The sequence below is a fragment of the Hevea brasiliensis genome, chromosome 6 (genome assembly GCF_030052815.1).
Source record: "Hevea brasiliensis isolate MT/VB/25A 57/8 chromosome 6, ASM3005281v1, whole genome shotgun sequence".
Classification (NCBI taxonomy): Eukaryota; Viridiplantae; Streptophyta; class Magnoliopsida; order Malpighiales; family Euphorbiaceae; genus Hevea; species Hevea brasiliensis.
In genome coordinates, this window is record NC_079498.1 from 101,842,913 (window position 1) to 101,868,760 (window position 25,848).

General features: G+C 33.6%; 1 protein-coding gene across 1 annotated transcript; it reads left to right on the forward strand.

Moving 5' to 3' along the window:
* The first annotated feature begins 3,232 nt into the window (after nt 1–3,232).
* Nucleotides 3,233–24,532, forward strand: LOC110631990 (uncharacterized). The gene is made up of 16 exons (XM_021780060.2): nt 3,233–3,390; nt 4,329–4,543; nt 5,121–5,257; nt 5,342–5,452; nt 5,565–5,666; nt 5,844–5,952; nt 6,030–6,230; nt 6,838–7,006; nt 7,172–7,253; nt 7,343–7,436; nt 7,911–8,007; nt 8,137–8,230; nt 20,461–20,533; nt 22,584–22,757; nt 22,850–22,972; nt 24,198–24,532. Exons 1-16 carry the CDS (start codon nt 3,378–3,380, stop codon nt 24,366–24,368), a joined length of 1,965 nt encoding a protein of 654 aa, XP_021635752.2. The 5' UTR covers nt 3,233–3,377; the 3' UTR covers nt 24,369–24,532.
* Nucleotides 24,533–25,848: the final 1,316 nt, after the last annotated feature.

Consider the following 25,848-nt stretch of genomic DNA (forward strand, 5'->3'; position numbering starts at 1 on the left):
GGGTCAAAATTGTCTGTATCGATTGAAAAATTTTTCTAAATATTTTCTTGGCATTCTAATGCCATAGGAACCTCAATGACCCTTCTCTGGAGTCCCAAAAATTATTTTATGAATTTTTACCCGGGTCTAGGGCTCCTCGTTGCGAGAACCGCAACTTACCTCTGGTTACCCATCGCTTGGGCACCGGCTCATTTGACTTAACTGTATTTTATTTCTAAAATTTTTACTAAATTTTTCTCATTAATATTTGAGGTAATTATGGTTCCTCACTTTAGTTTAAATATTTTTCCAGAAGTTCTAGCTGTCCGGACCGACACCGGTCACCGGAACAGTAGAATGTACGGAGTTGCTACGGGGAGGGTGTTACATGGCTGTACGGTAAAATTTTACTTTTAACTTATTGGGAATCTTGCGATAACATAAAACTCCCATGGCACGTATCCACTTCAACCATTCGGCTTTAATCCTATGACTAACATCATTCTCGCATCCCCTATCTATTTGAAAGACTGAGCCAATATATTTAAAGTGATTACTTTGGGACAACGCCACTCCATCCAAACTAACTCATTCCCTATCATCAGTTCAGCCTTCACTGAACTTGCAATGCATGTAATATAAAGTTTTTTTTATATAGCTTTAAAAATCACGAACATTTTAAAACAATTTGTGACTTTTTAATGTTAAAATTTTGAAGGTTTTCAAAATCTAAAAAATAATCTTTATTTTTCAATCCATTAAATCAATAGGTTGAGAAGATTTTCTTTTCAATACATCCAAATACTTTTAAAATATCAACTTTTTCCCAAGTAACAAAATTATAAAAATTCAAAAATTATAAAAAACCCTTACTTTAAAAACTCTTACTTTGTTTTCTCCTTCTAAATAGATTATTAGTATTTAAGATTTTCTAGTGAAGCAAAAGTATAGCTTGGAAGGCATTCATACTTATCGAAAATAAGTTTATAAAGCATATATATTTTGTATTTTTTTAATTCATAATAATAACAATAATTATAATTATAATAACTTCCATCAATAATAATAATTTCATATTAATTTTTAAATTTGACATATTTTCCTTATTAAGGATTAAGAAGTCTCTAATTTCACAGTGTTTTTTAATCTAATTATGGGAGAGATTTATCTATATTTGAAGTCTAACTAATTTAATATTATGTCTTTATATGTCACTAATGGAATCTATATTAAATCATATTAGATTTAATATTATTATCTAAATTAAAATAATAAATTTTCAAGCAAATAATTTTATAATGATGAATTTATTAAAAATATTCCATCTTCCTTATATATAAATAATATCAATTAAAATAGAGTTTAATTTCTTATATGAAGCTAACAGTCCTCAATATTATTATTTTTATTTTATTTTTTTTATATTTTTCGTTATTTTAGTATTATTATCACTTATCTCAATCAAAATGCAATTATATAAAATAAATAATAATTCTATTTCCATATAATTGTATTATATTACTGAAATATTCAATTTGGATAAATCGACTTAGAATAAAATCTTATTCAGATAGAAATTTTCAAGTATTTTTTCATTACTTTTCAAGTAAGAATAGAATTATAGTTAAAGAAAAGCTTAAATTTTTTTCTCTTTTATTATTTCAACTATTAATTAATAATAATTTTTTAGTTAATTATATTTTTATATAAAAATATTATAGATAAAATAATTCTTATCATACTTAATATTTAAGTAGCATTAAAATTTATAATATTATAAAAAATAAAAATATTAAAGATATTTTTCACAATCATAATGTTCTCTTCATTCCACTTATATATATTTATAGATTATGCACTGCTTGATTCCTTTAATTGCTTATACCATGAAACACACAATTTCTTTTTATTTTTTTATTTTTTTAATTACATATGACATTTTATTAAAATTCAAAATAGGCAAAAGCTTGATAAAATAATTCTTATCATACTTGATGACATTTTATTTGGTGCGCTTACCGAGTAGGATATCCTTTTCGGGCCGAGTGGTATCAGAGCCTCGTAACGGCCTGGGTTTGCCCTTGAGGTCCCGGGTTCGAATGCCTGCCCTATAAATGTTAAGCACTGCGCGCAAGCGTAGCGTGGTGGGTCAGTAATGGAGAACCGACCTTATGAGGAATTTAGTGCTCTTACCGAGCAGGATATCCTTTTCGGGCCGAGATGAATTTCATTATCAATATTCTTAGGACCTACTTGGAATGACTGCTAAAATTATTATTAAGAAAAAAAAAATATATATTTTAAATATATTAATTATAAAATATTAAAAATAATTTATAATTAAATTTAAAAAATTTTAATTATAAAAATATTAAAAATAATAAAATAATTTTATTTAAACTATTTTTTCAATAACATTTAAAATGAAATTTCCCTCTTAAAACAAAGTTACATTTAAAACCAATTGATAATGTCATAATTATTGACAATTAATTTTTTAATTTATATATTATTTTAATAAACTTAGAAAATATGTCACAACTCGATAAATATACTTTGTGTGACACAATTATATAAAAATTACATATTCAATAATGAAAATAATATCTTTTTGCAAAGCAAGGATATGGCTACTTCATAATAAATATGAAATGTTTCATATACCCTTAAATATAATAAAATGAAAATTTTTTTTTATTAAGTCATTTATTAAGATTTAATGGACTTAATTATTATAGAATAATTTGATTTAAGAGATTATTAGATATATTAAAAGTACATAAGTGATGTAATTAAGGTTTTTTTGGGTAATAAATATGTAAAATGAAGAATATTAGGTGAATTAAAGTTAATAACTTATTTAACTCGGTTATAAAAAAAATATAAGAGTATATAATATTTTTAAAACTTATTATTAATTATAAAAATGATAAGTTTTATTTAATTAAAAAAATTTAAAGAATAATTTCTCATTATCTTTTTTAATCAATTATTATCCCTTTTTTTCCTTTTACTATTCCTTTTTATATATTTTATTATTTATAATAATAATAATAATAATTATTATTATTATTAAATAATGTGCTAATGACGCTAGCAGGCCATTTATTTAAAAATTTTTCGAAAAAACAAACCTTTTGAGTAGGAGGATGTTGCTACGGACAGAGAAGGGCATTACTGTCCTTGTAAGTGGGAGTAGGAAAGCTTGGTGTGGCAGCATCAATTTCTATAGGCTATATATAACCACAGTTTGGGTTGTACCTGGATTAGCTGTCTAGCTCCACTCTCCAAAAGCGATCTTCTCTGTCAGGAAACTCTTTGCTCTCTTACCTCGGCCTAAAACCAGACGACAGCGGAGGGAACATCGAGATCTTTGTAATTTCAAGCACCGCCTCGAAATGGATAACGCTGGTTAGTCCCTGAGCTCGTCTCTCTCTCCTTTCATAGATTTTGAAGCCATTTTGGAACTTCTGCGTTTATGCTGCTATTAGCAAAGATAATTTGCTAATAGTCTGTTCGCTGTTTGGTTGCATAGAAAATAGCGGATAATAAAGAATAATAGGAGTAGCTTATATAGCAGGTGTTACGGGCTTCTGTCTTGTTGTCAGATTCGATTTTTTTTTCTCGTTATTATTTTTCTTTTCAAACAAGCGGTTTGAATTTGCCTTTGATGCGCTAACTTCTGATATACAATCATATATAAAAGTTTGTGAGATTCTTTTTACTTTTAATCTTCGTTTCTGTTAGCTTGTTTTTGTTGCTCTGTGCTTCTCTCTTGCTCCCGAATTATTGTGTACAAGTTCATTTTATTAAGGTAATTTGCTCGAGTAGCTTATTGAATTTAGTGATATAGAATTATCAATTAATTTCTGAGGTTGAGATTTTCCTGTTCGAGGAAACTATTGGACAATACACATTTAGGAAAGAAAAATTATTCTTCATTTTAATCTTAAGTTCGATGATTTTCGCTTTTGACGTGGTAATTAGCTTTGGGTTTTGGTGGATTTTATGTCTTGGGTTTTAGTTTTGCATGTAAGACAAGTAAATGTTGTGAATGCTTGAAGGCATGAACCCTTTCAAATTTAGTACCTCACTTATGTTTGAGTCACGATTATGGTAGATTATAATCATGTTTCTTTCATTTTTGTTAATTCTTTTCTGTTCTGTATTGGTGTTTATTTTTCACTGAATTAATTTAGAAATTGGAATTTTTTTTTGGCTGCATCCATATGTTATTGTTATCATTTACTTTCTTCTGTGTCCTTCAGCTCAGGAATTTTCGTATTACATTAATCATTAATGCATTTATTCTTCTACTTATTTGATATATCGTATGATGAAACACTTAGGAGGAACTCCTCAAGATGTTATTGTGCCACCAGTTGAAGGTGTTGCCGGTGGAGGGACAGCATATGGATGGAATGATGGAGGATTACATGGTTCAAATCCACTCAAGGGATCAATTGATCCCTCAGAGGTTCCAACTGCAGACTTGGTGCATGTGTGGTGCATGCCAAGCACAGCGAATGTTGGACCACAAGAGGTGCCAAGACATTTGGAGCCTGTAAGTGTTACTGTTATTGTTATATAAATTTCCAGGTGTCTTATGCTTACAAATTGGTTTAAGGATGAATATTCAATCTTGGTAGTTTGTGGTGTGAATACAAACATGTTCTTCAGTTGCCCTTCTAATTTAAATAAACAATATGCATGTCTTACCATAAATTTATAAAATTTACATGTTTAATCTTTGCCGCACCTCTATTGGGAATTTTTATTCAGATGTTTACATATTCCACTGGCTAATAGCTCATGCATGCATATTAACAGTTGCTATAGATCACCAATCATTAGTTGTCCTGAAAACATGCTGATGTGTAATTGTTGTATGCATGATTGTATGTGTTCCATATTTTAATATATCGTGTTCTTTGGTTAAACTGCATAAATGGAAATGGTCATGACGATCATTAAATTCAGATTTTGGCTTCACTACCAGATTAGAGGGAGGAGAAGTTGAGGATCTGTATGGTGTTTTCTGCAATCATGTGCACATATATTTTTATGGTTCAATTAAAAAGTAAGATAGCTGTTTATGGATGCTGCAGTGTCTTGGCTTCTAATATCTGTTCAATTTGAAGGTAAATCTTCTGGCAGCTAGGAATGAGAGAGAAAGTGTTCAAATTGCTATTCGCCCAAAAGTTTCTTGGAGCAGTTCTGGTAATGCAGGTATTGTGCAGATTCAATGTACTGATTTATCCTCCCCATCTGGTGATCGGTGAGCTTCTTGAAGATGTTCCTTTTGTAGCTTAGTGGTTTACTCTTCTAGCTCCATTTTTTTTATGATAATGGTTATGGGCAGGTTGGTTGTTGGACAATCAATAACGTTTCGGAAAGTGGTTTCCATATTGGGTGTCCCAGATGCTCTTGTGCCTTTAGATCATCCAGTTTGTCAGATAGGCCTAGTTCCTGGGTATTGCCTCTTTCATTTATTTCATAGCACTTACTTTGATGTGTTTTGAAAAAATGTCAGTTGGTTCTTGTTGCCTATGAGTGAATTTGTTATGTTGTTATCCTTATTGCAGAGAAACAACTGCTGTTTGGGTTTCCATAGATGTTCCAAGTGTACAGCCACCAGGTCAATATGAAGGGGAGTTCATCGTTACTGCCATAAAAGCCGAGTCAGAGTAATGACTCTTTTCTTTTTCTTGAAGCACTAGTAGTTAAATAGTTATGTGCTGTATGTTTAGTCTTATAAAGTTTATTAGTATTTGTATTGGGTTTCATTTGAGGTCAGTACTTCTTATCATTTCATTGTACAATTTACATGGAGTTGGCTTTCATAATTCGTTGATTCATAACAGATCTCAATCACAGTGCTTGAGCAAAGCTGAGAAGCATCGACTATACACAGGACTTAGGGCCTGTCTTGACACTGTGGAGCCTATTGAAGGAAAACCATTGGATGAAGTGGTAAATATCTGAACTGGCCATTCATCTTCTTTTTTCATTGTCCTTACAAGCTGTTCATATAAGCAATTCTTTTTCAGGTAGAAAGAGTGAAATCTGCAACTACATCTTTAAGAAAAATTCTTCTGTCTGCATCATTTTCTGAATTCTTTTCAGATAATGGGCCAGTTGATATGATGGATGAAGATGCCATTTCAAATCTCTCAGTTCGTGTGAAGTTAAGTTTAACTGTATGGGATTTCATACTTCCAGCAACTCCTTCACTTCCTGCTGTTTTTGGTGTATCCTTATTTTCGTGAAGTTAAATATTTATAAAAGTGAAATAGGAGATGTTGGCTGAAGGTTTACTGCAAATTAGGTTTAATGCAAATAAAAAAGAATTCAAAAGATACCATTTTGTAATTCGACACAAGTCTTTCCAGGAGACGTGGAAAAAGTAAGAGGTCTCAAAAAAAACAAGGTGGGCACCTAAATAAACTGAAACAAGGCCATAAGTGCATCAAACTGTTATGCTTGACTAAGTCATGCCAGCCCAAGTAGAACTATGCTGGACAGATCTAAAGTCAAATCCAAGTTCAGCTCACAGTTATGGAGGATATGCCCTCTTACATATTCTACCATATTTTGTATGCTTTGTCATATAAAAGGAGATAAGAACTGTGATAAACAAAAAATATGTTGCAAATGAGAAAGAGATACATGGAAGCCACATTGCTCATAACTTTGGATGGATGCTAAAACCTCAACCAATTAGGACCTTCCCATGGGCACTGGCATCATGTGTAGCAAATTTTTTCGTGGGACATATTCTATATATGTTGAAATGTTACATGGGCATAGGCAATGCCAGAAGATTTAAAGTGTCTGCTTCTTTAACCATATTCTTAGATATCAGATACTGTAATTGAGGATCGTTTTGGTGTTGAGCATGGAAGTGATGAATGGTATGAAGCGTTGGAACAGCATTTCAAGTGGCTTCTTCAGTATAGAATAAGCCCATACTTTTGCAGATGGGGAGACAGTATGCGTGTTTTGACTTACACCTGCCCATGGCCAGGTAACTTAATGAGGAAAGCTAAGAGTGACAAAATCTACTGTGCAGCTTTGGAAATGCTTATGGTTCCTCATATTGGGATTGTTAATGTGTGGTCTTCAACTGCCAAGAGAGATGCCAAACATTAGTTGCTGAATCTATATATTCTTTTCCTTTTTGCCCTTGCAGCTGATCACTGGAAATCAGATGAATATTTGTCTGACCCAAGATTGGCAGCATATGCTGTACCATACAATCAAGCAGTGTCTGGGTATACAATCAGTTGTCCATGCTCGCTTCTGTCAGGTATATTAACATCTAGAGCTGATGACCTTCTGCTGTTTTTTTGATGTGCAACAGTAATGATGCAGCGAAGGATTACTTGCAGAAAGAAATTGAGATCTTGAGGACAAAGTCTCATTGGAAGAAAGCCTATTTTTACTTGTGGGATGAGGTAGAAACATTCTTTCTAGTCCAGTTGGGGTGGATGTTTTTGTACTTATTTCTACCGTTGTTGGCATTTGTTCTTTTTGTTTCTAATAAATGCCGTTGTCTTATCAGGAAAAAAAATGAAAAAGAGAATTGTTCCAAATTGGGAGGAAAATTGTTCTCTAATTTTTCGTGATATTATACTTGTTGACAAGACAAGAAAACATAATGTGTTAACCTTATCTTTTTTGGTCTATGGCACCTAGGTAGATACATCAATTCAATTTAGGACTATCATTAACAAAATGGTGTCATCCAGAGATTTTCCTCTGTTTTTAGAGTCTTTGCAAGTCTGCTGGGAATACAGTAATCAATGTTTCACTGTCTATGCAACATGTTTACACAATTCTAAACATTTTAATTCTTTAACTGTTGCATTGATTTCCATTATGGTAATCTTCATATCCAATTTATCTAATACCAATTTACGTTATGGCAGCCATTGAATTTGGAGCAATATGACTCAGTCCGCAACATGGCCAGTGAGATCCATGCTTATGCTCCTGATGCCCGTGTTTTAACTACTTATTATTGTGGTATGCTTCACTTCCTCCCTGATTCATTTACTGGCTGTGTGCTGTGCTGTCGTTCTATCTTTTCATGGATTTGTTCAGCCATTAGCTTATCATGGTGATGTTTTCACACGTTTCTTTTCTTTAATGTAGGACCTAGTGATGCACCACTTGCACCTACACCTTTTGAGGCGTTTGTAAAAGTTCCAAAGTTCCTACGCCCTCACACTCAAATTTACTGTACAAGGTATTGCTGTTGATGGCTTTGTTGCATGCCCCCTTTTTTCTTCTTCTGTTCTTTTTTTTGGTGTGTTTATATGGTTCTGGTGAAGAGGGGGTTATAATGTTCTAAATGAATCATGGCTGCTTTTTTGTTTTAACTAATCAAGAGAGCATCAGTTATCCACATTATAAGCCCTTAAATAATCTATTTTCTTCTCTTTGGATAATCATGAGAGCGCTATGTTACAACAATTTGTAACTCACACAACTAGCAAACGATAACATCTTATTGTCATATTGATAGTTGTGCTGGTACCTTTATGAAGCTTGCTTTAGGGTAAATTACATCCAATTCCTTGAGGTTTTCCTTTCGAGTATAGAGGACATGGACCACCCTCAAAAGAGAGATGGTGGTGGAATGAGGAAGTACAAAAGGCAGTGAAGAGAAAAAGGGAATGGTATAAGAAATTAACTAAATGTGATAATAATGAGGCATATGAACAGTACAAGATAGCAAAGAAAGAGGCAAAAAAGGCAGTTAGTCAAGCAAGAACACAGGCCTTTGAAAAGTTATATGAGAAACTTGGAACGAAAGAAGGGGAGAAAGATATTTATAGATTAGCAAGGAGGAGAGAAAGGAAATGTCAAGATTTCAATTAAGTTAGGTGCATTAAGGATAAAGAAGGAAAAGTGTTGGTGAAAGATGAGGACATTAAAGAAAGATGGAGAAATTATTTTAATGTTCTCTTTAATAATAGTCAAAATGGTAATAGCGTGAATATAGATTATAGAACAATAGAAAAGAATGTGAATTATACTAAAAGGATTAGATCTTTAGAAGTAAAGGAAGCACTTAAGAGAATGAAAGTGGGTAAAGCCTGTAGACCCGATGAAATATCAATTGAAGTGTGGAAGTGTTTGGGAGATATGGGAGTGGTATGGTTAACTAAATTATATAATAAGATTCTAAACTCAAAGAAAATGCCTGATGAATGGAGGATGAGCATTTTAGTACCTATTTTTAAAAATAAGGGAGACATACAGAGTTGCTCAAACTATAGGGGAATTAAACTCATGAGCCATACTATGAAGTTGTGGGAGAGAGTTGTGGAGCATCGACTACGTCATGATACTTCTATCTCTCTCAATCAATTTGGTTTCATGCCTGGTCGTTCAACTATGGAAGCGATCTTTCTCATTAGAAGCTTGATGGAGAAATATAGAGATGTGAAGAAAGATCTACACATGGTTTTTATTGATTTGGAGAAGGCTTATGATAGTGTTCCAAGAGATGTCTTATGGAATATGTTAGAACAAAAGAGGGTATCTATTAGGTACATACAAGTGTTGAAAGATATGTATGAATGAGCAACTACTATTGTGTACACAGTGGGAGGGGACACGAGATTTTCCGATCTCAATTGGATTACACTAAGGATCAGCCATAAGCCCTTACTTTTTTACATTAGTTTTAGATGAATTGACGAAATATATACAAGAGAGTATTCCTTGGTGCATGATGTTTGCGGATGATATTGTTCTGATAGATGAGACACGAGAAGGAGTCAATAGAAAGCTAGAGTTTTGGAGAAGTACTCTAGAGTCAAAGGGTTTTAAGTTAAGTAGAACGAAGACAGAATAAATGCATTGTAAGTTCAGTGAAGGCCAAACTGATGATAGGGAAGGAGTTAGTTTGAATGGAGTGGTACTGTTCCAAAGTAATCATTTTAAATATCTAGGCTTAGTCCTTCCAGTAGATGGGGGATGTGAGGAGGATGTTAGTCATAGGATTAAAGCCGGATGGTTGAAGTGGAGACGTGCCATGGGAGTTTTATGTGATCGTAAGATTCCCAATAAGTTGAAAGGAAAATTTTACCGTACAGCCATACGATCGGCTATGTTATATGGTAGTAAGTGTTGAGCACTGAAAGAGTCGTATGCGTCTAAGATAAGAGTTGCAGAGATGAGAATGTTAAGGTGGATGAGTGGCCATACTAGGCTAGATAAAGTCCGTAATTAGAGTATTAGAGAAAAGGTAGGAGTAGTGCCAATTGAAGATAAGTTGAGAGAAGGGAGATTGAGGTGGTTTGGTCATGTGAAGCGTAGACATACGGAGGCTCCAGTTAGACAAGTAGAGCACATTAGGTTAGAGGATAGAAAGAAAAAAAAGGGTAGACCTAAATTGACTTGGAGGAGAGTAGTACAACATGACCTAGAAGCATTACACATTTCTGAGGATTTAACCCAAAATCATTTAGGGTGGAGAAAGCGAATCCATATAGCCGATCCCAAATTTTTGGGATGAAGGCTTAGTTGAGTTGAGTTGAGTATAACAAATAAATTCAAGAATTAACAATTGATGGTGTAGCATGATAAAAAAATTTGTTAGTACAATAATTTTTAGTTATTTCAACAATTTTGTTTACCAATAGATTCAAAAATTGTCCTAATGTATAATCATAAGTAAACCTGTAAAATAAGAAACTTGATTGTAATTTACCCTAGTTTTTATGCTATATTTGGCTTATCAACACCGTTCAGACATCTTACTAAAATTGCATTTGGCTTTCTTTTAACTAGTTGAGAATTTAGAGAAATAGAGAAGAAGAAAGAAAAGGAGATTTTGAGGAAAAATTAGCTTTATTTAATCCTTTCAAGCTATGACTATATAAATATATAATTAGAGTCCCTTTTAGGAAAGAATTACACAATTTTAGTAATCAAGGGATTCCTTGATTATAGGGATTTACATTAATCTCTACATTCCTATTCTAGGGATTCCTTGATTATGGGGATTTACATTAATTTGTACTTTCCTATTCTAACACTCCTCCTCAAGCTAAAGCTTACATATTGTATGCTCCTAGCTTGTTACAAATATACTCAATTCTAGGCCTTCGGAGAGATTTAGTGAGAATGTTTGCTAACTCGTGATTTGAACTGACAAAACTAATTGCAATACATTCAGATTCTATCTTTTGTTTAATAAAATGACAACTATCTCTATGTGCTTTGTCTTCTCATGAAACACAGGATTAGAAGCATATTTAGTGTAGTTTGATTGTCACAAATCAGCTTCATTTGTCCATCATCTCCACATTTTAACTCTTGTAGAAGTTGCTTTAACCATATAAGCTCGCATGTAGCCAAAGCCATAGCTCGATACTCTACTTCTGCACTTGACCTGGTCATTACATCTTGTTTCTTACTTCCAAGATATTAGATTCCCTCCAATTAGAACGCAATACTCGAAGTTGATCTTTTATTTGAAAGAGATCCTGCCTAGTCTACATCAAAATACCTTACAATTTGTTTATGTCCCCAATCTTCATATGACAGACCCTGTCCTGAGGCTCATTTAATATACTTGAGAATTCAAACTACTTTGTTCCAGTGACTATCACAAGGAGCTTATAGGAACTGGCTAACCACACTTATTGCGAAAGAGTATCTGGTCGAGTGATTGTGAGATAATTTAACTTTCCAACAAGTCTTCGATGCTAACCAGGATCTTTCAGAGCCTTCCTCTGTCTAGGAACAAGCTTAACATTTGGGTCCATGGGAGTATTAACAAGTTTACATTCTAGCATGCCAGTTTCCTTCAATATATCCAATGTATATTTTCTTTGTGAAACAACAATACCGCTGCTAGATTGAGCTACCTCAATGCCTAGAAAATATTTCAACTTTCCCAAATCTTTGGTTTGGAAATGACTGGTCAAGTGCTATTTAATTCGGGCAATGCCTTCATGATCATTGCCTGATATGACAATATCATCAATATAAACTATTAAATAAATACAATTGCCATGAGAAGAATGTCGATAGAAAACTGAATGATTTGCTTCACTTTGATGCATCCCAAATTGTTGAATAGCAGTACTAAATTGACCAAACCATGCTCTCGGGATTATTTCAAACCATAAAGAGACCAACATACTAATCCAAACTCCCCCTGAGCAACAAATCCTGGTGGTTGCTCTATATATACTTCTTTAGCAAGTTTGCCATGTAAGAAGGCATTTTTAATGTCCAACTGCTGAAGAGGCCAATGAAATATGGCAGCCATAGAGATAAGAAGACGAATAGAAGCAATCTTCACTATAGGAGAAAAATTATCACCATAATCAAGGCCAAATATCTGAGCATATAGTCTTGGCAACCAGTCGAGTTTTGAGACGTTCAATTTTCCCATCTGGTCCTACCTTTACTGTAAACACCCAACGACATCTAACTGTAGTTTTGCCATGTGGTAAGGGAACTATCTCCTAAGTACCATTATCATGAAGAGTAGCCATTTCCTCAATCATAGCTTGCCGCGAACCATCATGAGACATTGCTTCTACCACAGTCTTAGGTATTGGGACAGTGGATAAATTAGTAACAAAAGCTTGATGTGAAGGTGAAAAATGATGATAACTCAAGAAATTATAAATGGGATGAGGATTGTGAGAGGATCAAGTACCTTTTTGAAGGGCAATAGGAAGGGTAGCATCATTTGTTATGGGCTCGACTGGTGCAGGAGATGGTGTTGGAGCAGGCAATGAGTCACTGGAAATAGTGTGTGGACCTGTATCATAAGAAGAAACATCAATTGGGTTAGTAGGCAGAGGATTTGATTGAGGTCGTCTTGAGTAAACCCGAAGTGGAGGAGAGGACTTTTGATCAGGAAGAATAGGAATAGGAATAGCTGTGGAAATGGAAGTGTGGTTAATGGTATTTGGTGAAAAATATGGAGAAGTCTCGAAAAAGGTTACATCTGTTGAAACGAGATATTTATTGGTAGTTGGATCATAGCATTTGTAGCTTTCTTGAAGACGAGAGTATCCTAGGAAAATACATTTGATAGATTTTGGTTAAAGTTTGTCTTTTCTTGGGATGAGGCTGTGAACAAAACTGGTACAACCAAATACACGCAATGAAAGAGGAAAAAGATTTTGATCTGTATAGAGAACTGAACGAGGACTCTGATGCTACAAAATAAGAGGCATACGACTAATCAAATAGCAAGTAGTAAGGATAGCATTCCCCAAAAAACAAAGAGATACATGATGATGACGGAGCAAAGTACGAGCTGTTTCAATTAGATGTCTATTTTTATGCTTAGCTACACCATTTTGTTGAGGAGCATGGGCGCAAGAAGACTGATGAATGATACCTTGAGAAGACATAAAGGTTTGTGTAGAAAGAGGTGATTCTCCTTGATTTCAATTAATCTGTACATGGGTGTATATATATACAATTGATTCTTATAATTGTGTTCTACTAATTAGGAAGAAATCCTAAATAAGAAATCCTAAATAGGAATACAGAATACAGAATATACGAAGAAATAATATAGTGATTGACTTTCCATAAAACTCCCTCTCAAGTTGGAGCATAGATGTTAATCATGCCTAACTTGTTACAAATGTAGTCAATCCTAGCTCCATTCAGAGCTTTTGTGAAAATATCTCCTAACTGCTATCCAGTTTTGATGTGTCATGTTGAGATGATCTGTTGTTGAATCTTTTCACGAACAAAGTGACAATCAATCTCAATATGTTTGGTCTGCTCATGAAACACCGAATTAGAAGCAATATGGAGAGCAGCTTGATTATCACACCACAATTTCGCAGGCAGGCAGGTCTTAAAACTTGTCTTATCTAGTAATTGAAGTATCCACATTACCTCACATACTGATTGTGCCATGGCTCTGTATTCAGATTCAGCACTAGATCGAGAAACTACACTCTGCTTCTTGCTTCTCCAAGATAACAAATTTCCTCCAACAAAAACGCAATATCCAGTAGTTGGCCTCCTATCAACCTTAGATCCAGCCCAGTCAGCATCTGAAAAACATTCAACATTCAAATGCCCATGATTACCATATAACAAACCTCTTCCTGGAGTGCCCTTCAGATAACACAAGATTTATCCCAAGGCTTCCCAATGAGCAACAGTTGGGGAAGACATAAACTGACTTACCACACTAACGGCATAAGCAATTTCAGGACGAGTGACTGTAAGTTAGTTCAATTTTCCTACCAATCTCCTGTATCTTTCTGGATCTTCAAACAACTCACTATCCCCTGCTAACAGTTGCAAATTTAGAGTCATTGTTGCACTACAAGGCTTAGCACCTAATTTTCCTGTCTCTGTCAATAAATTGAGGACATATTTTCTTTGAGACAAGAAAATACCCTTATTACTTCTCATAACTTCAATACCCAAGAAATACTTTAACAATCCCAAGTCTTTGGTCTGAAACTGGGTTTGGAGGAAGGTTTTAAGAGATGAAATACCTGCAGAGTCACTCCCAGTGATGACAATGTTATCCACATAGACTACCAGGAGAATTAGACCAGCCTCAGATTGCCTATAAAATACTGAGTGATCACACTTACTCTTTTGCATACCAAATTCCTGTACTGCTTCACTGAATCTCCCAAACCAGGCCTTAGGACTTTGTTTCAAGCCATAAAGAGACTTCCGAAGCCTAAAAACTTTACCAAACTCCCCTTGAGCGACAAACCCAGGTGGTTGCTCCATATACACCTCCTCCTAAAGATCACTATGAAGGAAAACATTCTTGATATCTAATTGGTGCAGGGGCCAATCATATGTAGCTGCTAAAGAGATAAACAAGCGAACAGAAGTAAGTTTAGCTACAGGAGAAAAAGTGTCAGAGTAATCAATCCCATATGTCTGAACATATCCTTTTGCTACAAGGCGTGCTTTAACCTAGCCACAGAACCATTAGGATTTACCTTTACTGCAAATACTCATTTGCAATCAATAGCTTTCTTACCAGTGGGCAAAGGCAACAGTTCCCATGTACCATTAGCACCTAAAGCCTCCATTTCCTCTTTCATAGTAGCACACCAGCCAAGATGAGACAGTGCCTCACTAACAGTATTAGGGATAGGAACAGTCTAAAGAAGTAACAAAACATCGAGAACAAGAAGACGATTGATTATAAGAAACAAAAGAAGAGATAGGGTAAGTACATGAACGTTTACCTTTACGAAGAGCAATGGGTAAGTCTAGATCAGAATCATGATCAATCTGAGGTACAGGATCTCCCAACGAAGTAGCTGGTGCCTGGTGGAGGATCTGAGTCAAGAATCTCCAATCTTCTGGAATAAACATGAACAACGGGAGGTCGAGTAGGTCTAGAGACAGAAGGAACAGGCTGTTGGAAAGGACTAGACATTGGTTGGACAGTATATATTAAGAGATCATCCTCCTCTCCCTGACTCTCATACACAGATGATCGAGGAAAAAATGGAGTGGACTCAAAAAATGTGACATCTGTAGAAACAAGATAACGATTAAGAGTAGGAGAGAAACAGTAGTACCCTTTTTGCAGCCGGGAAAGACACATTTGAGAGACTTTGGATCCAATTTAGTAACTTGTGGATGAAAATCACGCACAAAACAGGTACAACAAAAAATACGGGGTTCAACAGGGAACAAAGATTTGGTAGGAAACAAAGCAGTATAAGGAATATTCCCATTAAGGACAGAAGACGACATACGATTGATAAAAAAACATGCCGTAGAAATTGCATCCGCCCAAAAGTGTTTAGGAACTTTCATCTGAAAAAGAAGAGCACGAGTTACCTCAAGAAGATGCTGATTTTTTCTTTCGGCCACACTATTTTGGGATGGTGTATCCACATAGGGAGACTGATGAAGAATGCCATTTTGTGTCATATAAGACTGAAATTGTGCTGAAAAGTATTCTTTGGCATTGTCACTTCTTAATATGCGCACAGAAATATTAAATTGAGTTTTGATTTCATTACAAAAGGCACAAAGATAGAAAACAACTCAGAACGATTCTTCATTAAATATAACCAGATAACACGAGAGTAATCATCAACAAAGTAACAAAATAACGAAATCCAGTTTTAGAAGTAACAGAACAAGGACTCCAAACATCAGAATGAACTAACTCAAAAGGGGATGAAGCCCGTTTATTGACTCTAGACACAGAAGGCAAATGATGATGTTTTGCAAACTGACACGACTTTTATTCTAGTACTGATAAAGACTGAAACTGAGGACATAGCTTTTTCATGGTTGACAAAGAAGGATGACCCAATCTACAATGAGCTTCAAGAGGTGTTAAGGTACTGGAGCAAACAAACGACCGTGGTACATGATTTTTCAGAATGTAGAGACCACCTGACTCACGTCCTCTACCAATAATCTGCTTCGTTGTAAGATCCTGAAACAAACACTGGTTAGGAAAAAAGGAAACAGAACAATTTAAGGTACGAGTAAGTTTACTAACAGAAAGTAGATTAAAAGAGAATTTTGGTAGACACAAAACAGTTGACAAAGAAATTGATGAAGACAGGTTCGCAGTTTCAGAACCCATGACACAAGAAGTAGAACCATCAGCTAAAGTAACAGTAGAGGAAGTGAGATTAGACTGAAAAGCAGATAGAAGACTAGAATTACCTGTCATGTGATCGCATGCACTGAATCAATAACCCATTTGGATGAGGAAGATACAAGGCATGTAATAGATTTACGACTCGATCGCGATGTGAGGAAACTAGTAGGCTTTAGAGATGCACGATCTTTGGGAAAATCAGGCAAAATCCTCTGCAGATACCAAAATAGTTTTCTCAGAGGAAGATACTGTAGAATTCTCTGCTGCCATATTTGCCATCTGTGATCGCTGATTTTTCCTCTGAAGTTGCAGACAATTATATTTTGTATGGCCAAGCTCATGGCAATAATAACAAATGACTCCTCTTGAGTCCTGATTAGAACTAGCCTCTCCATTACGCTGATTACTTCTGTTGCCTGTAATTCCTCCTCTACTTCCTCTTTTATTATTTGGATTACGGCTAATAAGAGCACTACTGGCAAGCTGTGAAGATTGGGTACTCTATGTACGAAGGACCCGTGTGAACGTTTCATGCAAAGAGGAAATCTCAGAACTGGAGAGAATCTGAGATTTAGCAGTCTCATACTCTGAAGGGAGGCCTGCAAGAAAACTCATAACAGCCAGTTGCTCTCGTTGGGCCTGCTGAACTTTCACATCAGGATTAAAAGGTAACAATACATTAAGTTCCTTATATACCCGTTTAAAATCCATAAAATAAGCCGTGAGAGACTTATCCTTTTTCTCACCACGGTAGAATGCCTTACAAACATCATAAATACGGGAGATATTCCCTTTACCAGAATACAGAAAATCTAAGTAATCCATCAATTCCTTAACAAATTCACAATGATTAATTAAACTAATTACCTCATTGTGAATCGAGTTCCGAAGCTGCAAAAACAACCGAGCATCCTCCCTTAGCCAAGTTTGTCGTGTATCATCCGTAGGTGGATCTTTAGTAAGGTGATCATCCTTATCAATGCTACGCAAATAGACCCTAATAGTCTTACTCCACTCCAAGTAATTCGAACCATTAAGTTTGTGTTCCGTGATCTTAGTCATCACCGGAATCACATAAGAAATAACATTCTTATTTTCTGCCATTTGTTGAGACAGAGAAAACTAATCGAAATGTTAATCCAAAGTGCTTGCAACAGCAAAATAACCCAAAATCACAAATCAAGTAAATACCAAAATAGGATCTGAGAGCCAAACCTCAGAAGTCCTTTAATGGTATACTGGATCAGGCAACCGCACATAGTGGTAGAATGAGGGAGTTGAGGCGACGCTGGTGATGTTGATTGGAGTCGAAACGGCCGGTCGGCGGCCAAGGTCTCTCCTGAGCTGGGTGGTGAGAACAAATAGTCACCCTAGATAGATGACCTACTCTGATACCATGTAGAAAGAGATGATTCTCCTTGATTTCAATTAATCTGTATACGGTTATATATATACAATTGATTCTTATAATTGTATTCTACTAATTAGGAAGAAATCGTAAATGAGAAATCCTAAATAGGAATACAGAATACAGAATATACAAAGAAATAATATAGTGATTGACTTTCCATAACAGTTTGAAAAGGAAGAGAAAAATATTCTCGTGCATTATCACTTTGCAACACTTTAATAGAAATATCAAATTGAGTACGTGTCTCAGCATAAAATTTTTAAAAGATAGAAAATAACTCAGAACGATTCTTCATTAAAAATAATCAAGTACAACAAGAATCGTCATTAATAAAGGTGACAAAATAATAAAAACCTAGATGTGAACTGACTCGACTTGGACTCTATATATCTGAATGAACAATGTCAAACATGGATGTAGCCCGATTATTAATTTTTTGGGAAAAGAAGAATGAGTTTTTTTGCCTAGTTGGCAAGACTCATAATTTAAAGAGGATAAGTGGGAAAGAGAAGGAACTAGTTTCTGGAGTTTGGAGATATTTGGGTGACCCAGACGATTATTAAGAAGATCAGGAGTGGCATTAGAAGTAAAGGCAATTGGAGACTTTGAGTTGGGGAGATAATATAGTCCTTGTAACTCACGGCCTACATCAATCATTTTTCCAGTAGCTCGGTCCTGCATAAGAACAGAATACAGTTTAGTTGTTTAGTTAACTAGCTAATGGATATCAAATTATATGGACATTTAGGCGCAAATAAAACTGAATTTAAAAGTAAGGAAGGAAGAGGGTGAGCCTTACCTATTCCGTTAACTATAGTTTTTGATCCATTAGGTAGGATAATATCAGCAAAGTCTGAAAAAAAAATTAAGAATAGGTAAAAGAGTTTGGTTGCCAAAAATATGATCTGAGGCTCCAGAATCAAAAATCCATGACTCATTAGATGAAGATTGTGTCAAATGAGCAAATGTGTTACCATGTTAGACGGCAGTAGATTAGGACAATGTCTGCTATTTTGTTGCATGGTGCTGTAGATACTCATTAGAGGCAGCCCCAATCAGAGTGACAGAGTATGAGGAAGTGTTACCTTTTTTAGGCATTTTTTTTTAAATTAACAGGGACAAAAAAAAAGAACAGTAGAAGACAAAATCAGGCCTTTTTAGGCTCTGATGCCATGAGAATTTAGAGAAATAGAGAAGAAGAAAGAAATGAGATTTCGAGGAAAAATTAGCTTTATTTAATCCTCTTAAGTTATAATTGTATATATATACAATTAAAGTCCCTTTTAGGGAAGAATTATACAATTTCAGTAATCAATGGATTCTTTGATTATAGGGATTTACATCAATTTGTACATGCCTATTCTAGGGATTCCTTGATCATAGGAATTTATATCAATCTGTACATTACACTAGTTTCAGTTGTAGCCATGGTCTTAAATAACGGACATTACATAATGTAACAGCCGTTAAATACAAGTTTTTAAGGGGTGTTATTGTTATGTTAACTAATTGGGAAAAAAAAGTATTGCTAATGGTTATTATGGGCTGTTAAGTGATGGGTAACGGCCGTTAGTCACGTGAACACAAAGTCCTTTCTATTTTGGAGCAGAGAGGCAGATAGCTTTTTTTTTTTTTAATTTTTTCTTTGGTTTCTACACTTTACCTTCTGTTTCTCTCAAATTTTCATCTTTTACAAATCCGCATTTCTTGAGCTAAGATCATCAATTAGTGAAGGTTTTTTGAAGTGAAAGACAATAATTAATCACACTTCTACATCCATATTTTGCTAAGGGTGAGTTATTTGTTTTTGTTGGGGATGTTTTTGATCATTTGTTGAAGAAAATTACGGTTGTGTTAGGTTGTTTATGAAATTTATAGTATGAAATATTAGTTTGCTCGATCTAAAGATTGTCTTTTTTTCCCCCTTCTAATTTTTAGCTATTTTCATAATTATTTTAGTAGTTGGAAAATAACATCAAATAAAGTTTTAGGCTTTATTGGGGTTTGATGATCAAAGCTCTCAAAATTAAAGTCAAGATAATTAAAAACCTTCTAGACACTCATTTGGTGGTGATAAGGTTAGTTCTTTAATAGCTACTTAGATATTTTAGTTTCAAATTGATTAATGCTAATGATGGAATTAATATCTTTGTTTGATGTATTTATTTGCGTATCTTAGATTTAGTTATATTTTTAAATATCTATTAATTTCATGAACTTTGCAATTTAAAAAAAAAAAAAAATTGTATGACGATAAGCCATTACCTTTATGTGATGGTCCTTATAGACTTGTTTCCATTACCTACAACTGTGACTACGAATGCAAACACCCAATTTAAATCCATGGTTGTAGTGCTTAAATTGAACTTATGGGGGGCTTGTTTACATGACTTGCAGACATTTCACCAAAATGTTATTTAATTTGTTTTTTTTTTTTTTTTTTTAAATTTTTTCCCAGTGAGTGGGTGCTTGGTAATCGGGAGGATCTGGTCAAGGATATTATCTCTGAATTGCAGCCAGAGAACGGTGAGGTAATATTTACTTAAGGCTGTTGCCCCTTTGAAGAAATTTGTTCAAACTTCAAACTACAAAATATCTTCTGGTCTATAGTGATCAAGTAAATGATATATTTTGGATTTAACTGTTTCTGAAGTTCAGCTTTCAATGAATTGTAGACTGCTAGATGTTTGTTCTATCATCTGCTCCTGGTATATAAGGCCTGAAACATTTCATTTTGATGTTTGAGGATGAGTTAGTATCCGTAGAGCTTGTCATTAAGCAAAGTGATACATCTGGTCTAGCATTTTGAGAATTGACCACTTTATGGATGATCCTGTTCATAGTTATTAAAGGCTCAAGGCGCACTAAGGCGCCAAGGGGTCTTGCAGCCTAGGCGCATGCTTGAGTGAGATGAGGCACAAAAAAAAAAAAAAAAAGAGTAAAATAAATATGAATATTCCATTAAACTTTAAATAACATAAAACTAAAAATAATAATAACCAATAAACATTCAAGTACTAAATTATTAAAACTTTAATAGTCTTTTAATCTTTCATAACTAAAGTTAAGAAATTATAAAGTAACCATATCTTCTTCATCTTTTTCTACAGCTTCATCCTCTTAATATTCATCTTCAAAATCAATATATTCATCATTTCCCTTACCTTTAAGAACTAAAGAAGTATTAACTTTTTTTTTTGAAAAAGATAATAAGTAGTATTGTTGATAATGAAAATATGAGAGCTTTGTAATCCTGAGTATGTTAGTTGAGATTTTAGTGACTAGTTATCACCAACGATACTAATTTTGAAAACTTCTAGATCAATAAATTTCGAGTTGGGTGGTAGTGCTTTTTGTCAATGGAAGTACTCGCTAAATGTAGAAATAAAAAAGGCGCGTCTTTCTAGCCTTGCGCCTAGAACAAGGTGCATGCCTAGGCACATAAGGCGAGGGCCTGGTAAATGTAGCCCGCCTTTCTCCTATAGAGGCGCTAGGACTGGAGCCTTGTGAGTCTTCAGTCTGAGGGGCGCCTGAGGCGCGCCTTTAATAACTATGATCCTGTTGTTGTTGCCTTTTGGCCAATGATCGCTTTACTCTTCTGAATTTATATTGTTCTTGTAGTTCAATAGTTACTCGGTTAGAAAATAGTAAAATAATTATTGAATCTGATATTTGATGGATCCTAACTACTAATTCTGATGTGCATAATATTGTGTATATTTTGGTTTGCTGTTTTATTTAGAAATATTAATCCTTTATGGTTAACAGAGAGACATAAAACTATGTTTAAAATCTTCATCTAGGTTTTAGGTTGAGTGGTTGAGATTCGAATCTAGACCTTTGGGTTTGAGAGGTTCTGACACTATATCAAGAAACCACTCAACCTAAAAGCTTAAACTTAGTAGGTCTGTGCTTGTTCACACTTTAAGCCTAGTGAGCTTTCGCTTGTGGTGGTGTAATAGAGAGATATATAACTATTCTTAGAATTCTCATTTAAAAGCTTAAACTTTTAGGATGAGTGGTTTCTTGATAATAGTAATTAAAAAAGATAAAGAAATATTCTGAATAGAGTTTCAGTTTTTATGGTATTGATTCATATTATATTCTGACGGATATAATTCTGTAATTCAATCTGATTCTTACTTTTTTACACTATGTTTGGATAGGTGAAAAAGGGAGAGGAAGGAAAATAAGTAGGAGAAAATAATTTTGAAAAGACATTTTTTTTTTGTTTGGATAAGAGAAGGCCAATAAAGGAGGGAAGGAAAAATAAATCTTATTTTCATCTAGTTATTTTCTCTCCAAATTGGAGAGAAAATAAGAAATCAAAGAAAAAAAAAAACTAGACTTTAGTGTCAACTTTTACTTTCCCTTCCTTATTTTTCACTCATCCAAACACAAGGAGGGAAAATAAAGAATAAAAAATAAAAAATATTTTTCTTATTTTATTTTCATCATTTCCTAAAATTTATCCAAACATAGTGTTAGAGAAAGTTACATGTTTTAGAATTTGGATGTATTTACTGATTTTAAGCACAATTAATGGTTACATCAAAGGAATTGAGCTTATTAATCCTGCAGGAATGGTGGACATATGTGTGTATGGGCCCCTCTGATCCTCATCCTAATTGGCATCTAGGGATGCGTGGTACTCAGCATCGTGCTGTAATGTGGCGTGTATGGAAAGAAGGTGGAACTGGGTTTCTATATTGGGGTGCCAACTGCTACGAGAAGGCTACAGTTCCTAGTGCAGAGGTACTTACCAGGCCTCTGATTCCTTTACAAATTTGAATGTTTCTTGTATCTATTTATTTATTTTTGGTAATGAAGTTTGTGTTTGTGAGCAGATAAGATTTAGGCGCGGTCTACCTCCTGGTGATGGGGTTTTGTTCTATCCTGGTGAGGTGTTTTCATCTTCCAGTCAACCAGTTGCTTCACTTAGACTAGAGCGCATTCTTAGTGGCTTACAGGTGAGGCAAATTTTAAATTCTTTTGTTTATAGTAAGAGTACTACATGGTTTGCTCTTGCCATGAATGCATTACTAGTTCTCATAGATTTCAAGTCTCCACCAAAATGCTTCATTTGCATGCATGTTCTCATTGTACACAAGAACAATTTAGTTTTTTTTTTTTATTTTTTTTTATTTTTTTTTTGTGTTGTACCGTGGAAGCATGCAATCTACAAATAAATAAATACATAAAATATCAATATTTTCGTAGTTCACCTTCTCAACATAAGGCTACATTCACGGACATGTTATCTTACACTATCAATAAATAAATCAACAATTACCTATCTATCTATTAATCTAATTGCACCTAAAAGAACTCTCATTATATAATTGCTTATAATAAATACATTTGTTAGTTACCCTTAATATTCTTTGGACATAATCAAATATACTTATTATTTTAAGTACAATATACACCACAGGCGGTGTCCTCAATAATTAGTATAAGAGTTTCTTCCTCTTAAACTCTTTATCCTTTCTTTTTATTAATTGACAGAAATTCCTCCTCTTTGAATTTTTATCCTTTCTCTACCTTAGGCCGAAACATGTTTTCTTATATGGGACTGCAATGGACAATAATATTATCCTCTTGAATTATGTCTTTTTTTTTAATTTTATTTTAGGCCGAAACCTCTCCCTTCATGAGATTGTAATGGGCAAGTGCCCTTCTTCATAATAGGCAAAAACCTCTTTCTATAGGCAAGAGCTAAATAAACTCTTCATAATTTTTCTATTTATAATATTAGTCCTTTTAATCTTAATCTAATTAGGAATCCGACTCAATTTAGGAATAACACAATAAGAGTTTTAGTCTATCTAGGAAATAATTTTTCATCCTATTGAGAGATATTTATTTTACTTAAATTAGGAAAAAGTCTCTTCTAAATCTACTCTTAGGATTTTGAGTCCCAAATTTAACTATTTTTTTAGGTACATTTTCCTTTGCAGTTTTCAACAAGTTGTCACAATCAATAACTTGGATGTATGTGTGTATTTTCATTTACACTTTGGTTTTTGGACAATTAGTCAAATATTATTTGCAGTACAATTTGAATCTCATATTCGTTATGTTTGTTAAATTTGTTGATGCCAGCAATTTCTTTTTTTATCTTTGTTATTTAGTGTTGTTAGCTTGGTCTGTGATCCATGTTTCATGTTTTGATGGACGCCCCTACCCTATTAGGACATTGAATACCTGAAGTTTTACACTTCAAGATATGGAAGAGATAAAGGGCTTTCTCTATTGGAGAAGACGGGCGTGTATCTAGGTCCTGAACGTTACACACTTGAGCACATGCCAATTGATGTGATGAGAGGCGAGATTTTCAACACTTGCCGACCAATCCACGAATAGTCGTTACGTTCCCAGCAAGTTCACTTGGTTTGTAGTCATATGTTTGTTTATACAATCTTTTTTTATTCCCAAAAGATGAAATAGTTGCACACACAGTTACAAAATTACTCTTAATTATGAAATTTTGTTTTTGAAGAAATTATGAAATTGTTCTTGTTATTAAAGAGAGTGTGTGTGTGTGTATATATATATATATATATAATTATGTGCAGGGAATTGTTGTTCATTATGGTTGTATTTTTTTTTTCTCTCTCCACTTATTCTGGTTTATTGGTCGTCTATTAACGAACAATATTGATTTCTCTCCTTAAACTTAGTGATCCAAATTTATTGTGATAATAATGTATAAACTTTTGATTCAGAAGGTCAATTACGACGAATTCATCACGTTTTCTATGTTAATTTAAGTATATCATTATGTTTAATTGAGACTGCAAGTGTATAACTCTCAAGGAAAATTTTAGAATATTCAAATGACTGTTTTAAAGCTTATTATTATTGTTATTATCATTATTAAAAGAGTTTAAAAGTATATATAAATTTTGATAATCGTTTAACGCAACAAAATAAATTAAAAATTACAGAAGCATATGTGAATATGTGCATTTTCTATTCATACAACAATGAAAATTCTAAATTTCACATCTGCTAGAACCTATTTTCTTGTTTCACCCTTGGATTAGTTCACTAGCACAATGCTACATTTATAGATAGAGTTGGTAGCCCTAAGTTCAATATTATAGATATGCACTAATTTATTTTTAGGATAACCTCAAATCTCAAATGTTCTATGGAATGTGGGGCTATTTGAGGGAGAATTATCTTTTTTCATTTTTAATTATTTTTTTATGGGCAAGAGTACATTTATTCATTTGCCTTATTTATGGTAGCACTCTGCCTTATAATATAACCCAAATGTTGATTGTACATATGTTTTAGAATCCCACCAAAAAGTACATTGGTAAGCAAAAGGAATTTGATTTGGTAATGCTTGAAATACAAGTCTTCAGAGCCTAATAAAAAGACCAATCTTGAATCAAATTAACCATGAATATATAATTCAGTTTTTTTAACTGTTGTAACACTAAATTTCATTAAATATATTTATTATTATTAATTAATTTTTTTATAATATATATGAGATGTTATAATTCTCGTTATACATATTTATAATTTAATTTTTTATATATGATATAATATTATAATAATATTGTAAATGTTATACTTAATTATTAATTTTTTTAAAACAAAAAAAGTTATAAAAAAGTAAATTTCTACTTTTTAGTTAATTTTTTTCATAAGAATCAATGAAATTTAAAAAAAAAAGTGATTTTTTTTTATTTTTAGTTAAAAATCAATTTAAATTTTTTGAAAAATGAAAGTAATGTACTTTAAATAAAAACATAAATTTTTAATTTTATTTTTTTTTTATAAAAATTTATTTTGAATTATAAAGTAATTCCCCTCCAATCGTAAATAA